The sequence below is a fragment of the Pinus tabuliformis genome, chromosome 8 (genome assembly GCF_031772625.1).
Source record: "Pinus tabuliformis cultivar Carrire ecotype Pingquan chromosome 8, CPIR1, whole genome shotgun sequence".
Lineage (NCBI taxonomy): Eukaryota > Viridiplantae > Streptophyta > Pinopsida > Pinales > Pinaceae > Pinus > Pinus tabuliformis.
This window is the reverse complement of record NC_142294.1, coordinates 1681203916-1681218997: the sequence shown is the minus strand read 5'-3', so window position 1 is coordinate 1681218997 and position 15082 is coordinate 1681203916. Positions and strand designations below refer to the sequence as shown.

The following is a 15082-nucleotide window of genomic DNA, read 5'->3' as shown; positions in this document are numbered from 1 at the left end:
AGAGGTATTTCTTGCAGTGGAGAGGACGATGATAGGAGGCTTTGATGTTGGGGTAAGAGGGGTGAGCATGGGTGAGTGTGTACTGAAGTTGTTGATGTAGAGTGTTGCATTCGTTGTCATATTAATGGTTCGAAGGATAGGAGTTGGTTTTCGGGGAGGTGGAAGTTGGTTGGGTGGATTGAGGATAGGACTTGCGGGTTGCATCTCAAATGATGGATGAGAGGTAGTTGTACTTGATAAAAGTAGAGTCTAGTGAGGAGAACTTGGTCATAAAGTGAAGCATGAAATGGAGGTGGGTAGTAAAGGTGTTTGGGTCCCCCTTCTCGAAATGGAAAATAGTGTGGGGTGGGCCGTTGGTGGGCAGGGTATGGTGGGAGAGGGGAAGGTGTTATCTCGGGAAGAGAAAGTAATAAGAGCGTGGTCTGCAAGGGGGGTGGTGGAGACAGTAAAGTGGCGAATGAAGGGGAGTAAGTTTTGGCTAGAAATGACATCATCAACAACGCTTTCCCTTTGCGATGAGGGCGACTTGTAAAAGTGCAGGAATTTGAGAAACAAGGGATCCCATTAAGAATCAACAACTTCTGAGATTCTCCTAGTTGCATGAGGTGATGACCATAATCAGTGAAAGGCCCTGACTCATTGTTTGACATCCAATGAAGACCCGTTGATGCTGGATCTATCTCCTTGATACAAAATACATTTTTTGATCCACCTGAAGAGGACTTTGGAAGGCTCTGGTGTGGATATTGAAGTCATCTAAAAGGATAACTTCCCCAACCAAAGAATACTGGGTGATACCACAAATCTACAAAGGGATCCCCATCAGGGACATTTATAGCAAACGATGAAGAAGCTGGAGGGAAGTAACATACTGCAATGTAAATGTCCCTGGGAAGTAGGGAAACATCTCTAACTGGAACCCACATAACCCTAGCAAATTCACTCATAGCCACCTAAGATATCCTGCTCCGGAGAGAGTCTCCAAACAAGCAACTGCACTTGAGCCTCTAATATCTTTTGTTTATTTTAATTGTACGTGCTATTTAAACAATTATTGATAATTATTTATTTCCGAAATTGATTAAACAAATGCCCAAAACTAGTTGGCCTATTTAGTGTTGAGATGGTTGAAATTTCCTTGGTAAATGTACTGTGCATACATGTGCAGCAATGTATAAATCTATGTTTAACAAGCTGCCAAGATTGTTTGCTTCAGAGTTGAAAATATAAATACAGAAAAAACTATTTCCAGATTTCAGTTCTATGAAACGTGTTGTATTTAGTCATGTGTGCACTGGATCTTTTTTTTAAGCAAAATATATTACAAGTTTGATCTCAAGAAATCATTTCTGGAGTATTTTTATGTTTCCATTGTTTCAATTCAAATTTCAAAGGCACTCTGTTGGAAAATTTTGGATAACAGTTACACCTGTTTCTTCTGTTATAAAATCAGGGATTGAATCAGGAGATATAATCAGAGTGCCACGGGCTGGTGCTAGTGGAAGTCGAGGCGTTCCTCCGGGGGATCTAGATATACAAGTGCAGGTATTATCATGGATTTCTTCCTGGACCTCTTATGAATTCTTTTTAAATGGCAAGACAGAATGCCTCGATGACTGAAAAAGTAAAAAAGGACATGTTTGAAATTGCGAAAGTTCATTTACTGAATATGATATGAACAACTTGGTTTCTAAACTGAAGATCCAAATTAAATATAATAACTTAAAATAATCTATATAGATTAAAATAAGGTATTGAATATGTAATATGAAAGAAGGTTTACAATAACCTGCTGATGGTATATATACACATTGATGGGTCATGAGGTGAAAATATATGACATTTAGTGGTATATTAGTATATTATTATTACTATTATTTATTATCATTTAATATTCATTTATATATTATATGTTTGTGTCATTACCTACCCCTTCAAAGATGATTTGGCCTCAAAGTATTTTATGGAAATGCTTGTTTTTGTTTTGGTTTGTAATGTTGAGAAATCTAGGGGCCAATCGTTAGGATGATTTCTCTATTCTTGATAATTGCTTGTGATGTCTTTTTACTTTTTCTTACTTATTAGCTTCTTCTCTTATTATTATGTTTGTTCTTATCATCAAACAACTACCAAAACAAGAAGAACAATAGTGCACAAGAACACATGATATAGGCTGCAAGCTAGGGCCAGAACCTCTCCACTCGGGAGGAAAACCTGTAAATCTCTTCTCTTCTTATAGATTCTTCAATTGACAAATTCCAAAACCTCTAGACCAAGACCAATACCCTTCCAAGACCAAGTCCGACCTCCTTGATGATGTGCTTCCTTTGTGTAAGTCAAACCCAGTCAAATCTCTTTCAGCAGCACAACTTCGACCTCTAGCTTTAGATTTTCGGCCTCTACTGCATGTTTGACATGTTCGGCCCTTGCAACTGCTACTGCATCCGCATGTGTGAGCGAAAATTAGCGTTCCAAGGCCTCCCAACAACTTCGCTTGACTTGCTTCCTTGTCTAGGGCTAGAGAGTGACCTAGTAGGCTCCTCTTCCAGCGACTTTGATCCTCTTCTAGCAACTTGAACAAGTCAAAGACTGCAATTCTGTCAAAGTGAACAGCAATCAAAGATGCCTTAACCAGTCCTGAAGTCAACAATCAAACTCGTACAAAAGAGCCCGGTCAAAGTCAAAATACTCGGCCTTCCTTGCTGGTAAAACCTCAGTCAAAACAGTCCCAATCAACTTTGTCAAACTTGGTTGGAAAGGGAAAGTTCCACGATCCAACTACATTCAAAGCTTGCGGTCAGCGAAAGTCAAATTGCCCAGAAAATCTCGATCTCTGCGCCAAAGAATGCGACATCCAAAAACAGATCCAAAACTGAAGTCAAACCAAGTCAAAGTATGCCCAAACACCAAAAAGTCAACGTTGGTCAAAGACAAAAGTTGGCCCTCTTGAAATTTTCTCTCTTCTACTCACATGTGTGAAAGAAGTCCTGCAATTTCAGACTTGTATAAACCCCCAAGAGAAAAAAAGACGTGTGAGATGTGTGTCCAAATGAGGTTGACTTGTATTTATATGCTTCTGCGGAGACCCAATTTGTCCTTTAGGCTGACTTGTACTTTTTTGGACATTTGGGTTTTCACATTAAAAATATATTTTTCCTTGACCAAATTAAATTCTGCTAAGGGAAAAGAGGTTCTTCTCTGGATGAGGAAGGCTGTCCAAAGGAGGGAATTTGTCCTTGAGTTGCCAAATTAATGTTGAGAAATCAATGCTAGTAGGTTTTAGGGTTTGATTCATCTTTTTTGATAATTACTTGTGAATTATATTGGCCTCTTTTAGTTTATCTTTCATCAAGCAATTACCAAATTATATGTGTATGAAAATCACAAGAACAAGAGACACAAGATGTAGGCAAACTGTTAGGGTCCCACCCTAACCCCCTTATTTATGTAGTAGGATCGAGTCATAGTTATAGTTAAGTAAGGAGTCAATAAAGCCCATATTAATAATTGTAAGTGGTTAACCCGCAATTAATGACGGGACCACAGTTAGTTGCAAATGGGCCATGGTATTAGATAGATGGTATTAATAAGAACCATGGTATTGCATGTATGAGTCATATATAAAGGATAGAGACTCCCTGCGAGGAGCATCGTGTCTTATTTTGTAATCGAGCTCTGCTCTATTGGAGGTTGCCCCCTTGAAGAGGCAAGTGAACATTGCTTTCTAAATAATAAAATACTTGCTGTTGTTTCTCACTATTCTATGTTCTGGGTATATTTCTTCGCATATTCTGTATTCTGGTATCGTCTTGCAGGTTAAGAGCATAACAAGTGGTATCAGAGCTCTTTCCAGGGCCGGTGGGATCTCCATTTCTTAGCAATTTTTTTTGGCTAGAGACGTGTTCCGACATCTTTAAACCACGGGATCTGTCGTTGAGCGCATAAACCTGCGGATTTGGGAAGGCATGCACGCAGGAAATACAAGAGGTGGTCACGCTTGTTGGACTCCCTTGTAACCCTTGTGGGTACCCCTTCGAGTAGTAGCGCATTAGACAAAACCGTGCATGGACTGTCTTCCAAGTACCCTCTGGGTATATCGGAAGCCCCCTAGCTCCTTTGAAGCCTCGCCATAGATAAACCGTCGGCCGTTTTGCTGCTACAGTACACCGAGAACAACACTCGGAGAGATTACTCGCCCATACGATAGGGCAGTCGGGTTGTACGGCTAAGGGTACGGTTGATCCTCCTTAGTTAGAGCCCTGAAACATTTGGCCGAGTACTACTGTCAGACCCTTATGTATATTGCGATCTGTAGCACCTGACACTCCTCGAGACCATAGTTGCCTTTTCTATCTCGGATCACGCATAATCTCTGCCAGATCATATCTTGCAAGTGGGGTTGCAGCAGCAACAGACAACAGTCCCGCAGTTCCGAGTTAGCAGACCAGCCTTTCTGATCCATCAGATTAGCAGCAGCAACCGGTGCCGCCACTCAGAGCTATCCGATCAGCCATTCAGATCTCTCAGATCCACCAGATCTCAGTAGTTGTGTGGGGTTCCTATACCGGGGCGTGATTTTCGCAGGACTTTTGGCAACATTGACATTTTGGGGATTCGGCTACTGCAGTATTCCTAAGCAAGGAGAAAAACTCCGTGGACCCCCCGGGGCGCTTATTGGTTATCTAGCCCATAAGAATCAGGACGACGAGCTGAGCAAGATGGTACCATTCAATTGTTAGTGAAAAAAATTCGGGCGGTCCCAAATTTCAAGTACATCGGATCGGTGCATGGTAGAAACTAGAGCGCAAGCTATGGCCAATGAGAAGATCGACAAACTTGAACAATCCTTGCAAGCCATCCAAGCTCAACTTGACAGACTAACTGACACACTCTTTAAGGGCAAGGAGGAAGCCTGCGAGGAGGCGTATATTGGCATTGGACACAGTGAGGGTGAGTCTAGTCGCTCTCTTCACCTCTGGGGCACCCACCAACAATCCTGTCTGCGACCTCCCAAGTTGGATATGCATAAATTTGATGGTTCTCACTCGGCCACATGGATAGCACAAATGGAGCAGTATTTCAATCTGAATAACATCTTAGATAATGAGACTCAGCTTATGGTGGAGAGCATGTACTTGGACAATGAAAGATGGCAATGGTGGGAATGGCATCAACGTTGCAATGGAAGTTTTCTGACTTGGGCCACCTTCAACATAGCTCTTACAGAGCGCTTTGACCAGGAATCTTCTTTTTTGGGTCGTCTCACTAAGCTCCGACAGACTGGCACAGTGGATGAATATGTTACAGCCTTTGAAGCCTTAGCTTTCCGCACTAGGGATCTCTCAGATGCGTTCTACACGGAATGTTTTATCAACGGTCTTAAAGAGGCCATACAAGCCAACGTCCGACTACACCACCATCCCACATGGTTGGAGGCTTGCAAGGTAGCTCGTAACGTGGAACGTGCGTTAGCAGCCCAGTGCATTTACCCAAATTTCACCGCCAAGGGTCGCCCCCCACAGGCTCACAACACGACTCAAACACTTAAGGTTCAAAAGGTGTCACCTGCAGAAATGGCCGAAAGAAGAAAACAGGGATTATGTTACTACTGTGATGAAAAATACTCCCCAGGTCATAAATGCAAGGAGCCTAAATTTTTTCAAATTGATGCCACTGATTACAGCGCATCGGAGGAAGCCCCACCACTTGAGGAACCGGAGGAGGTAGAAGAGGACAACAAGAAGGACAATGTCCCTGACGAACCATTTATTTCGTTGCATGCTTTGGCAGGGATTTCTTCACCTCAAACTCTCAAAATCAGAGGTTTTATTAAACATCGCCCAGTAGTAGTCTTGATTGATAGTGGAAGTACACATAATTTCATCCATCAAAAAGTCGCGGAAGCAGTCCATTGTTTTGTACGAGCAGTTTCTAACTTCCAAGTCCAAATTGCGGATGGGGGAACAATGGAATGTGAAGGCCGCTGTGAAAATGTCAAACTTCAAATGGGGGATTATCAGTTGAGGACCCACATGTTTGCCATACACATGGGAGGGTGCGACATTGTCCTCGGTGTTGAATGGCTTCGCACTCTTGGGCCAATCACAATGGATTTCCAGGAGTTATATATGAGCTTTAAGCAGAACAACTCCACACATACCCTCCGTGGACTCCAGGCGGGAGCTCCCTCTATCATCAGCTCACATAGGATGGAAAAATTGCTAAAAAAGGGCCATCATGGAGTTATAGCTCAATTTAATGCCATCCAGGCCGTCGAACCCAATTCTCTGCCGATTCATCCTGAGATGCAATAGATTTTAAATAACCATCTGCCAGTCTTTGACAAGCCTCATGAGATTCCACCCTCGCGAGGGGAACATGATCATAGCATCACCTTGGTTCCAGGGGCCCAACCACCAAATGTGCGCTCATACAGATATCCGTTCACCCAAAAAAATGAAATAGAAAAAATAATCAAGGAACTTTTGGAAGCAGGTGTCATTCGTCCCAGCATTAGTCCTTATTCATCACTGGTGGTCATGGTGCTCAAGAAAGATGGGGAATGGCGGATGTGTCCAGACTTCAGGGCCCTCAATAAGTTGACAGTCAAAGATAAATTTCCCATCCCGGTTGTTGATGATTTGCTGGATGAACTCAATGGGGCTCAATTCTTCACTAAGTTGGATCTTCGCTCAGGCTACCACCAAATTCGCATGAAGGAAGATGACATTCCAAAGACTGCTTTCAGAACTCATGAAGGCCATTATGAGTTCCTAGTCATGCCATTCGGTCTTTGTAATGCCCCATCTACTTTTTAGAGCCTTATAACCACCTTCTCAAACCATATCTCAGGAAATTTGTCCTTGTCTTCTTCGATGACATCCTCAGCTATAGTTGCACTTGGGCCGCAGATCTTCAGCATGTAGATCTGCTCTTGCAACTGCTCCGCAAGCATAAATTATTTGTTAAGATGTCCAAATGTTCTTTTGGCATGGAAGAAGTTGAGTATTTGGGCCACATTGTGGGGCGTGAAGGTGTCAAGATGGACCCCAAAAAGATCCAGGCAATGCAGGATTGGCCTCAACCTAAGACCTTGAAGAGCTTGAGAGGATTTTTGGGTCTCACAGGCTATTATCGCAAATTTGTCCGCAATTATGGTCGCATTACGAAGCTCCTCACTCAACTCCTCAAGAAAAAATCATTCTTCTGGAATGATGATGCACAACATGCATTTACAGCTCTCAAAAATGCCATGTGTTCCACTCCAGTCTTAGCACTCCCTGATTTCACCAAATCTTTTGTCATTGAATGTGATGCTTCAGGTACGGGTATTGGGGCGGTCTTAATGCAGGAAGGTCGACCCTTGGCCTTCACAAGCCAACAACTAAGTGGGAGGAATCTGGGACAATCTACCTATGAGAAGGACATGATGGCCATCTTACACGCAGTAGATACCTGGCGACCTTACTTACTGGGGCGATGTTTCCAAATCCGCACAGACCATCACAGTCTTAAATATTTTTTGGAGCAACGCCTATCCTCCCCACAAAAAAAATAAATGGCTCGCCAAAATGCTGGGATATGATTATGAGATCATTTACAAGAAAGGGCGTGAAAATAGTGTAGCAGATGCATTATCTCGCCAATTTGAGGAGGAAAGTACCTTGCTTGCAATTTCCCTTCCCATTCCAGAATGGATTGAAGAGGCTCGCAGGGAATGGTTTTCACATCCCTGGCTCTCCCAACTCATTACTCAATTGCAGGCGGATCTAAATTCCACCAAGGGCTACTCGTGGCAGGATGAGATTCTTCGCTACAAGGACAGAGTCGTAATATCACCAACATCCACCCTCAAAAGCCGTATTTTGGCAGAATTGCACTCATCCCCCACTGCAGGACATTCAGGGTTTCAGAAGACATGCTCGCACTAGAAGATCTTTTTTTTTGGACAGGCATGAAAAAGGACATCCTTACTTTTGTAGCAGAATGCGATGTCTGTCAACGCCACAAAGGGGAGACAGTCAAAGCACCAGGCAAATTACAACCGTTGCCCATCCCGGCATCTATATGGACGGAGGTTTCTATGGATTTCATTACAGGTCTTCCAAAGTTAGGAAACAAGTCAGTCATCATGGTGGTTGTGGACCGACTTTCTAAGTATGCTCATTTCTGTGCCCTACCCCACCCGTTTACACCGACTTTGGTCGCTCAATCTTTCATGGATCAGATCTTCAAATTGCGTGGCATGCCCACTTCTATTGTGTCTGATCGTGACCCGATCTTCACCAGTAATTTTTGGCAGGAACTTTTCAGGCTACAAGGCACCCAACTAAAACTCAAGACTTCCTATCATCCACAAACGGATGGTCAAACTGAAGCCGTCAACAAATGTCTGGAAACCTACCTGAGATGTTTCACTTCAGAAAAGCAACATCTATGGGTACAGTGGTTGCCTCTAGCTGAATGGTGGTATAACACCAACTATCATTCCACCACCAAAGTGACTCCCTATGAAGCAGTTTATGGTCAACTCCCTCCTTCCCCTACTTCTTATATTAAGGGGTGCTCCAAGGTACAAGCAGTGGATCAACTCCTACAAAACCGCACAACCATGCTCGCCCATCTTAGAGAGAATCTTCATCAAGCTCAAAACCACATGAAGAAACAGGTAGATCAACATCGCTCAGAGTGCCAATTTCAAGAAGGGGATCAGGTATTTTTGAGGCTGCAACCATATAAGCAAACTTCACTCAAATACAAGGGTTGTCATAAACTATCTCCAAAATTCTATGGACCATATCAAGTACTTCAGCGCATTGGAGAAGTGGCCTACAAGCTAGCTTTGCCACCCACTGCAAAAATCCATCCAGTTTTCCATGTCTCATGCCTTAAGAAAGTGATTGGGAACAATTGCAGAATTCAAACTAGTCAACTTGAATTGGATGAAGAAGGGTCAATCTGGCTCCAACCTGAACAGGTCCTAGACACACGAGAACGACACCTGCGTGGCCGCATGATCAGGGAAGTCCTCGTCAAGTGGAAAGACACCTCTCCGGAAGATGCAACCTGGGAACCAGCCACTATTCTTCAGCAGTTTCCGCAGCTTCAGCCTTGAGGACAAGGCTATTCTTAAGGGGGAGGGCATGTTAGGGTCCCACCCTAACCCCCTTATTTATGTAGTAGGATCGAGTCATAGTTATAGTTAAGTAAGGAGTCAATAAAGCCCATATTAATAATTGTAAGTGGTTAACCCGCAATTAATGACTGGACCACATTTAGTTGCAAATGGGCCATGGTATTAGATAGATGGTCTTAATAAGAACCATGGTATTGCATGTATGGGTCATATATAAAGGATAGAGACTCCCTGCGAGGAGCATCGTGTCTTATTTTGTAATCGAGCTCTGCGCTATTGGAGGTTGCGCCCTTGAAGAGGCAAGTGAACATTGCTTTCTAAATAATAAAATACTTGCTGTTGTTTCTCACTATTCTATGTTCTGGGTATATTTCTTCGCCTATTCTATATTCTGGTATCATCTTGCAGGTTAAGAGCATAACACACACAACTAGGGAAAAACCCCTATAAGCGGAAAACCATGTTGAAGAAAGTGTAACTAGGTTCGGTCTTCATAATAACATGATCTTTGTAAACGATGTATGTAACGAATAAAATATATAAATAATATAAATATAATGTAAAAAATAATAATTAGTTAAGTTAGTAATTAGGTTGGAGACGCATGTCTAAATGAGACATGACTCTTCATGAAGAGACACTTTCTTGATATATAAGCAAGCCTCTCGTTCTCATTGTAAATCATTATCATTCTTATTCACACATTTAATATATAATATTTGTATCCTCATGGATATCTTTATATTCCAAGTCTTTTGCAGTTATTAATTTATAGAAGGAACTTTGTTCGCTTCATGTGGTATCAGAGCAGTTTGGTCCTCTAGGTTGCTTAACCGGTGCATAGAGCTCGTTCTCCGATTCAGGTCCTTGGCTATCGAAATTCGTCAACCGTGTTGCCGTACAATTGAAGCATTTTGTTTAGAATTTGGGAGTTTCTCCTTTTCTCCGTTTTTCTAGGCCTTTGGCCATTATTAAAAGAAAATTCGCTAGTTGGAGGGTCTCCAATTCGCTAGTTGACCTTTGGCCATAAAAAAAAAATTAACCAAAAAGAAAAATATAAGTAAATAAATTTAAAAAAGAAGAAGAAGAAAAAGTAAAAAAATAATAAATAAAAGAACATAAAAAAATCAAATTATAATTAAAAAAAAGAAAAAAGAAAAAGAATTGAAAATTAAAATCACCTTGTAGAGGCCCGTGGTTTTAGTAACAACCCATGGTAATTGCCCATGGTATTTTAAAAGTAAAAGAAAAAACAAAAGGGATACAAAACCTCATACCAAGTAATATTTAAAACTTTTTCCATGAAGAAGCCCATGGTTTTAGAAACAATCCATGGTAATTGCCCATGGTATTTTAAAAGTAAAAGAAAAAAACAAAAGGAATACAAAATCTTTTTACGTGAAAGGTAAGTTTTACTTTTTACTTAAAAAGTTTGGTGAAACATCGTGACCTTGCCATATGAAAAGACGTGACCTTTATATTTATTAAGTGTGTGACATCATAAAAGTTTATATTAAGTGTGACTTTTATATTAAGTGTGGTGACATCATAAAAATTTATAATGTTAAAAAAAAATAAAAATTAATATTTAAGAAGTAAAATGGAGACTAGTAATGAAAGATTTCCTGAAACCTTTGGTAAATGTGTTTATACATTATTTAAAATCAAAGGATCGCTCGCAGGAAGAGATATCATAATCTCTATCAGTCTTGTTGAAACAAGTAACTAATATTAGTCCTAAATGTGCTAACGAATTGGTGATTCCTGAATCAAATATAGTTGAAACAAATATTTTTGGCACATGTAACAAACAATATGATATAAGCAATCTACACCTAAATATTGGAGATTATACTTTTACCTCACAATTCATCGTGAAAACCTTATGCTTTAACGATCGTGACATTGTTTTGGGATCACCATGGATGAAAACTCTAGGTTCTTTTATTCTAAATACTAAGAAAAAGTTTTTAACATTTTCTTACAAGAAGAAGAAAATAACACTCCAAGATGTTATACTGAAACCTAATTCAGTAACGCTAGAAGATATATCGGATATTTCAAAAGTATTTTCTCAAGAAGGTAAAAAAGTATTACAAAATATGCAAAATTAAATTGACAAAATCACTATTGACAAAAATGAAGAAGTTTCTCGACTTAAAAACCATAGTGAAAAATTATTGACACAAATTAAGAAACTTAAGAAGGATAAGAAGTCATTAGAAAACAAGGTACAACAACTTATCGAGAAGGAAGCATCAAATATAGGAATTCAAGTTGATGACAAAATAATAAATACTGATCCAGTGAATGTCACAACTCAGGAAGAAGACAAGCAAGTTGAAGAAAAGACGTGCTTGGATGTTGTAAGTCAGATGATAAATATCCCCAGTGAATGTTCTATAACCAACTCAACAACATCTTCGCCAAAAGAAAATAGAAAAATTGCCACATGCCCAATAAGGGAAAATCAAACCAGAAAAGTTCCCTATTGGCATCCGAATCATGAGAATAGACAAATCAACCACGCTACGTATCGAGACCATTCAGAACCAAATCAACAAACTGATGTTCCAGATAATAGTGATGTAATCTCAATCCAGTCGTATGCTAACAAGTCGTTACAAAATTCTGGTGATCAAAATATTCCACAGAAAATTAATCTCGGATGGTCTGATCCCTTCTCAGTGCGACAATTTTATTTGTCACTTAGAAGATCATATCAGCTTGTATCGATGAAGATGACTGTTTCGAGACAGAAAGACCTTCGAAGCAGAAAAAGAGATCAAGCCTTTTTCATCGACAAGCTTTGAGGACAAAGCTTTTTGATGGAGGAGGCAATGTAACGAATAAAATATATAAATAATATAAATATAATGTAAATGATAATAATCATAAATAATAATTAGTTTAGTAATTAGGTTGAAGAGGCATGTCTAAATGAGACATGACTCTTCATGAAGAGACACTTGCTTGATATATAAGCAAGCCTCTCGTTCTCATTATAAATCATTATCTTTCTTATTCACACATTTAATATATAATATTGCTATCCTCATGGATATCTTTATATTCCAAGTGTTTTGGAGTAATCAATTTATAGAAGGAACTTTGTTCGCTTCAATGTAATAAAAGGAAATAAATTATTTTTGTAATCTTGCTACATGGGTTTCATGAGCAAGAAAATGTCACTAGGTGAAAGACTTCTTCTTGATGTCTTTAGGATTTATTTATATATATCAAAGAGTCATATCATGTGTATAGAAACTTTTCATGAGTTTATGTAAATGTGTACAATTCTTCAAAGTTTTGTAACAACCCTCCAAGACCAAGATCATTACCTCAAAAGTAAAGTCTGCAAGCTATGCAACGAAGAAATCCTCATGTCGGCTCCAAAAATCAAATAAAAGGAAATTATTGAATAAATGGAAGTCATGTCGGCTTGATTAAAATGACATGTTGGTTCATGGTTCACGTCGGCTTAAATAAATGACACTAACCACTATAAATACCCATGAAGGGTTAGCGCAAAAGATACAAGGAAAAATCTCGCATATTTCTCTCTGAATTTTTCGGGTGACTAAGGAGCAGAAGATCCGCATTTTCGGTGGGATAGATCTAGGGTTCATTGCCTCCTTGGATGGGTATAAGGAGCAACAGAACCTAGATTAATCTGATCTCGACATACCTGTGAGGATCTCAGATGAATGAAGTAGTGAAGATCTCGGTCGAAGGTGCAGTGTGGATGGATCTCGCATAGCAGTCCTGGCATGTAGATTTCAGATACATGGAGGAGCAAACAGGACCTCGGTTGGATGGTTATCCTCGGCATAAGAATGTCTCCATAATCCTGGTAAGCTGCAGTATTAACATGATCAGTCTCGGATCCATAACCATCTTGACATTCTCATGATGAAGATAATCCAAGTGATGCCTTTGTTATAGTCTCAACATAATGCGAAGCAGTGACAAGGGTTACAAGCTATGATAAGGGTTTCAATGGTCTAAGATCCTACTGGTCACGGTGACATCAATACAACATATTGTTGTTATCCTACTTGGCATTATCATGATCACAGGTGTAACACTTCTTGTTAACATTCCAGATAAGTGAAGTATTTGTTGAAATATATCTCGGTAGTATACTTGTGTGAAGGTCTTGTAGTGTTGCAGTAATAGTGACCTTAACTGATGGTACATCAATGTTGATCTTAGTAAAGGAACAAGGATGATCTCAGTGAAGTTGCAGCAACAGTAAGTACAACAACAGTAATAAGGATCACTTCAACAGTGAACAAAGGAAGGGATTGATGATCTTGGTCTTGGAGAAGCAGAGTGTGTCAAGGGTCGTTGTCTTGGTACTCGTCAATGGAATCTCTATAAGAAGAATTTTGTGTGGGTTTTCCTCTCCAAGAGGGAGAGTTTTTGGCCCTGGCAGTAAGCCAAATATTTGTGTTCTTGTCTCTTTTGTTTTTGGTAGCAATTTGATGAAGTAAACACACACACTAATAATGAATGAAATATCAAGCTACGATAAATTGTTTAAGTACTTCACAAATTGTTATCATGTAAAGAAGAACAACTCGTAATTATGTATGCCCTATATTTTTGAACAAACCCAGTCAAGAACTCTTCCTTCAGTAGATTCAAATCAAGATGAGACACTTCCAGACTTCTAGTCCTAGACAAAGACCTCCTGCAATCACCAAGTCAACCCTTCCTCCTTGTAGATGTCCTTTTCTCAGCCTTCCAAGTGTCAATGCTTCAAGGTGCAACTTCAAATCATATTTTCGGCACTAGCAGCAGATTTTCGGCCCCCCAGCTTCAGAACTTTGACCCTGCAACAGAAACAAAGTTTCAGCCCCAGCTTCAGCCCAGTATCTTTGCACATGTGAGAGAAAGGTAGCCCAAAAACATGATTTTCTTTTTCCTAGCTTCTTTCCTTCTTCTCCAGCAACTTCACACTCTTTTCCAGCTACTTGTTGGCCGGATAAATTAAACTTGCGGACAAGGCCGATCTCCCTAGTATCAGAAGATAGTCTAGCAACAAATAGACAAACAAACCTATCTTTCTCTAGACATATGCGATTCATAAACAAAAACTATAGAGGTGTTTAGACCCTACCTCAAGTCTAATGCTTGTTCGTAGCATCCATCCTTCAACCGTTCGAAAGAGCTTCCTTTTGAGGACCTGCAATCAACATCAAATAGCACCTGCATAGCTAATATCATAAATCATGTCTATTATGGTGATCAAGGAATCCATAAAATAAACCATACATCAACAGCTTATTGAGAAAAACAAACTTATTTGTATTAACTTTGAAGTAGAAGAACCTTACAACCTTTTCAGCTTTGATGTTGAACAAGCTCTTCCCAGGGTCCGAAACAGGAATTCCTTTACTTTGACAAGCCTTGCACTCCTCCAAATGAGATCATAAAGGTATGTAATCTCTCCTCATAAAAACTCAACTAAGAAGATTAAGTTCCAACAGCATTTCACCTCAAAAATATTCAACTTTCAACCTCCCAAGTAACCAGCGCAATGCTTCATTTTATAGTGCAGAGGAGGAGGTTACAACTCCACCTATGAAGGGATAGAGTCCTTCAAAGGGATAAGCTCCTCACATCAAGGGGTTAGCTCCTTAAGGTATGGGATGCATGAAGCTTAAGGGAGCGAATTTGCCACCTCAAGATTCCTTCTAGAAGCTTCTAGAAATGACTCAATGTGAGTTTTTTAGAATATACTTGCACCTTTTAAACTTTTATAGGGGTCCGCACCCATAACACAGAGACAGAGCGGTCAAGTACGTAGGAGACATGACATTAGATGCGGGACCGCAGGTAATGCAAAGAGAAAGTGCGGAACTAGAGTTTTAGAGACTTTTGAGGGCTTTCTCTTATTTTCAAGGCTTGATATGAGGTATGAGGCTTAAGACTTGCAAA

General features: G+C 40.1%; 1 protein-coding gene across 3 annotated transcripts in view; it reads left to right on the top strand.

The window, feature by feature from the left end:
• The window catches only part of ATJ1 (DNAJ heat shock family protein), a 332305-nt gene that overhangs the window by 150744 nt on the left and 166479 nt on the right, over nt 1-15082 (top strand). For all 3 annotated transcript variants that reach the window (XM_089374301.1, XM_089374302.1, XM_089374303.1), the window contains exon 13: nt 1454-1545. In XM_089374301.1, coding sequence (XP_089230427.1) covers nt 1454-1545 — 92 coding nt within the window. The remainder of the gene's footprint in view (nt 1-1453; nt 1546-15082) is intronic.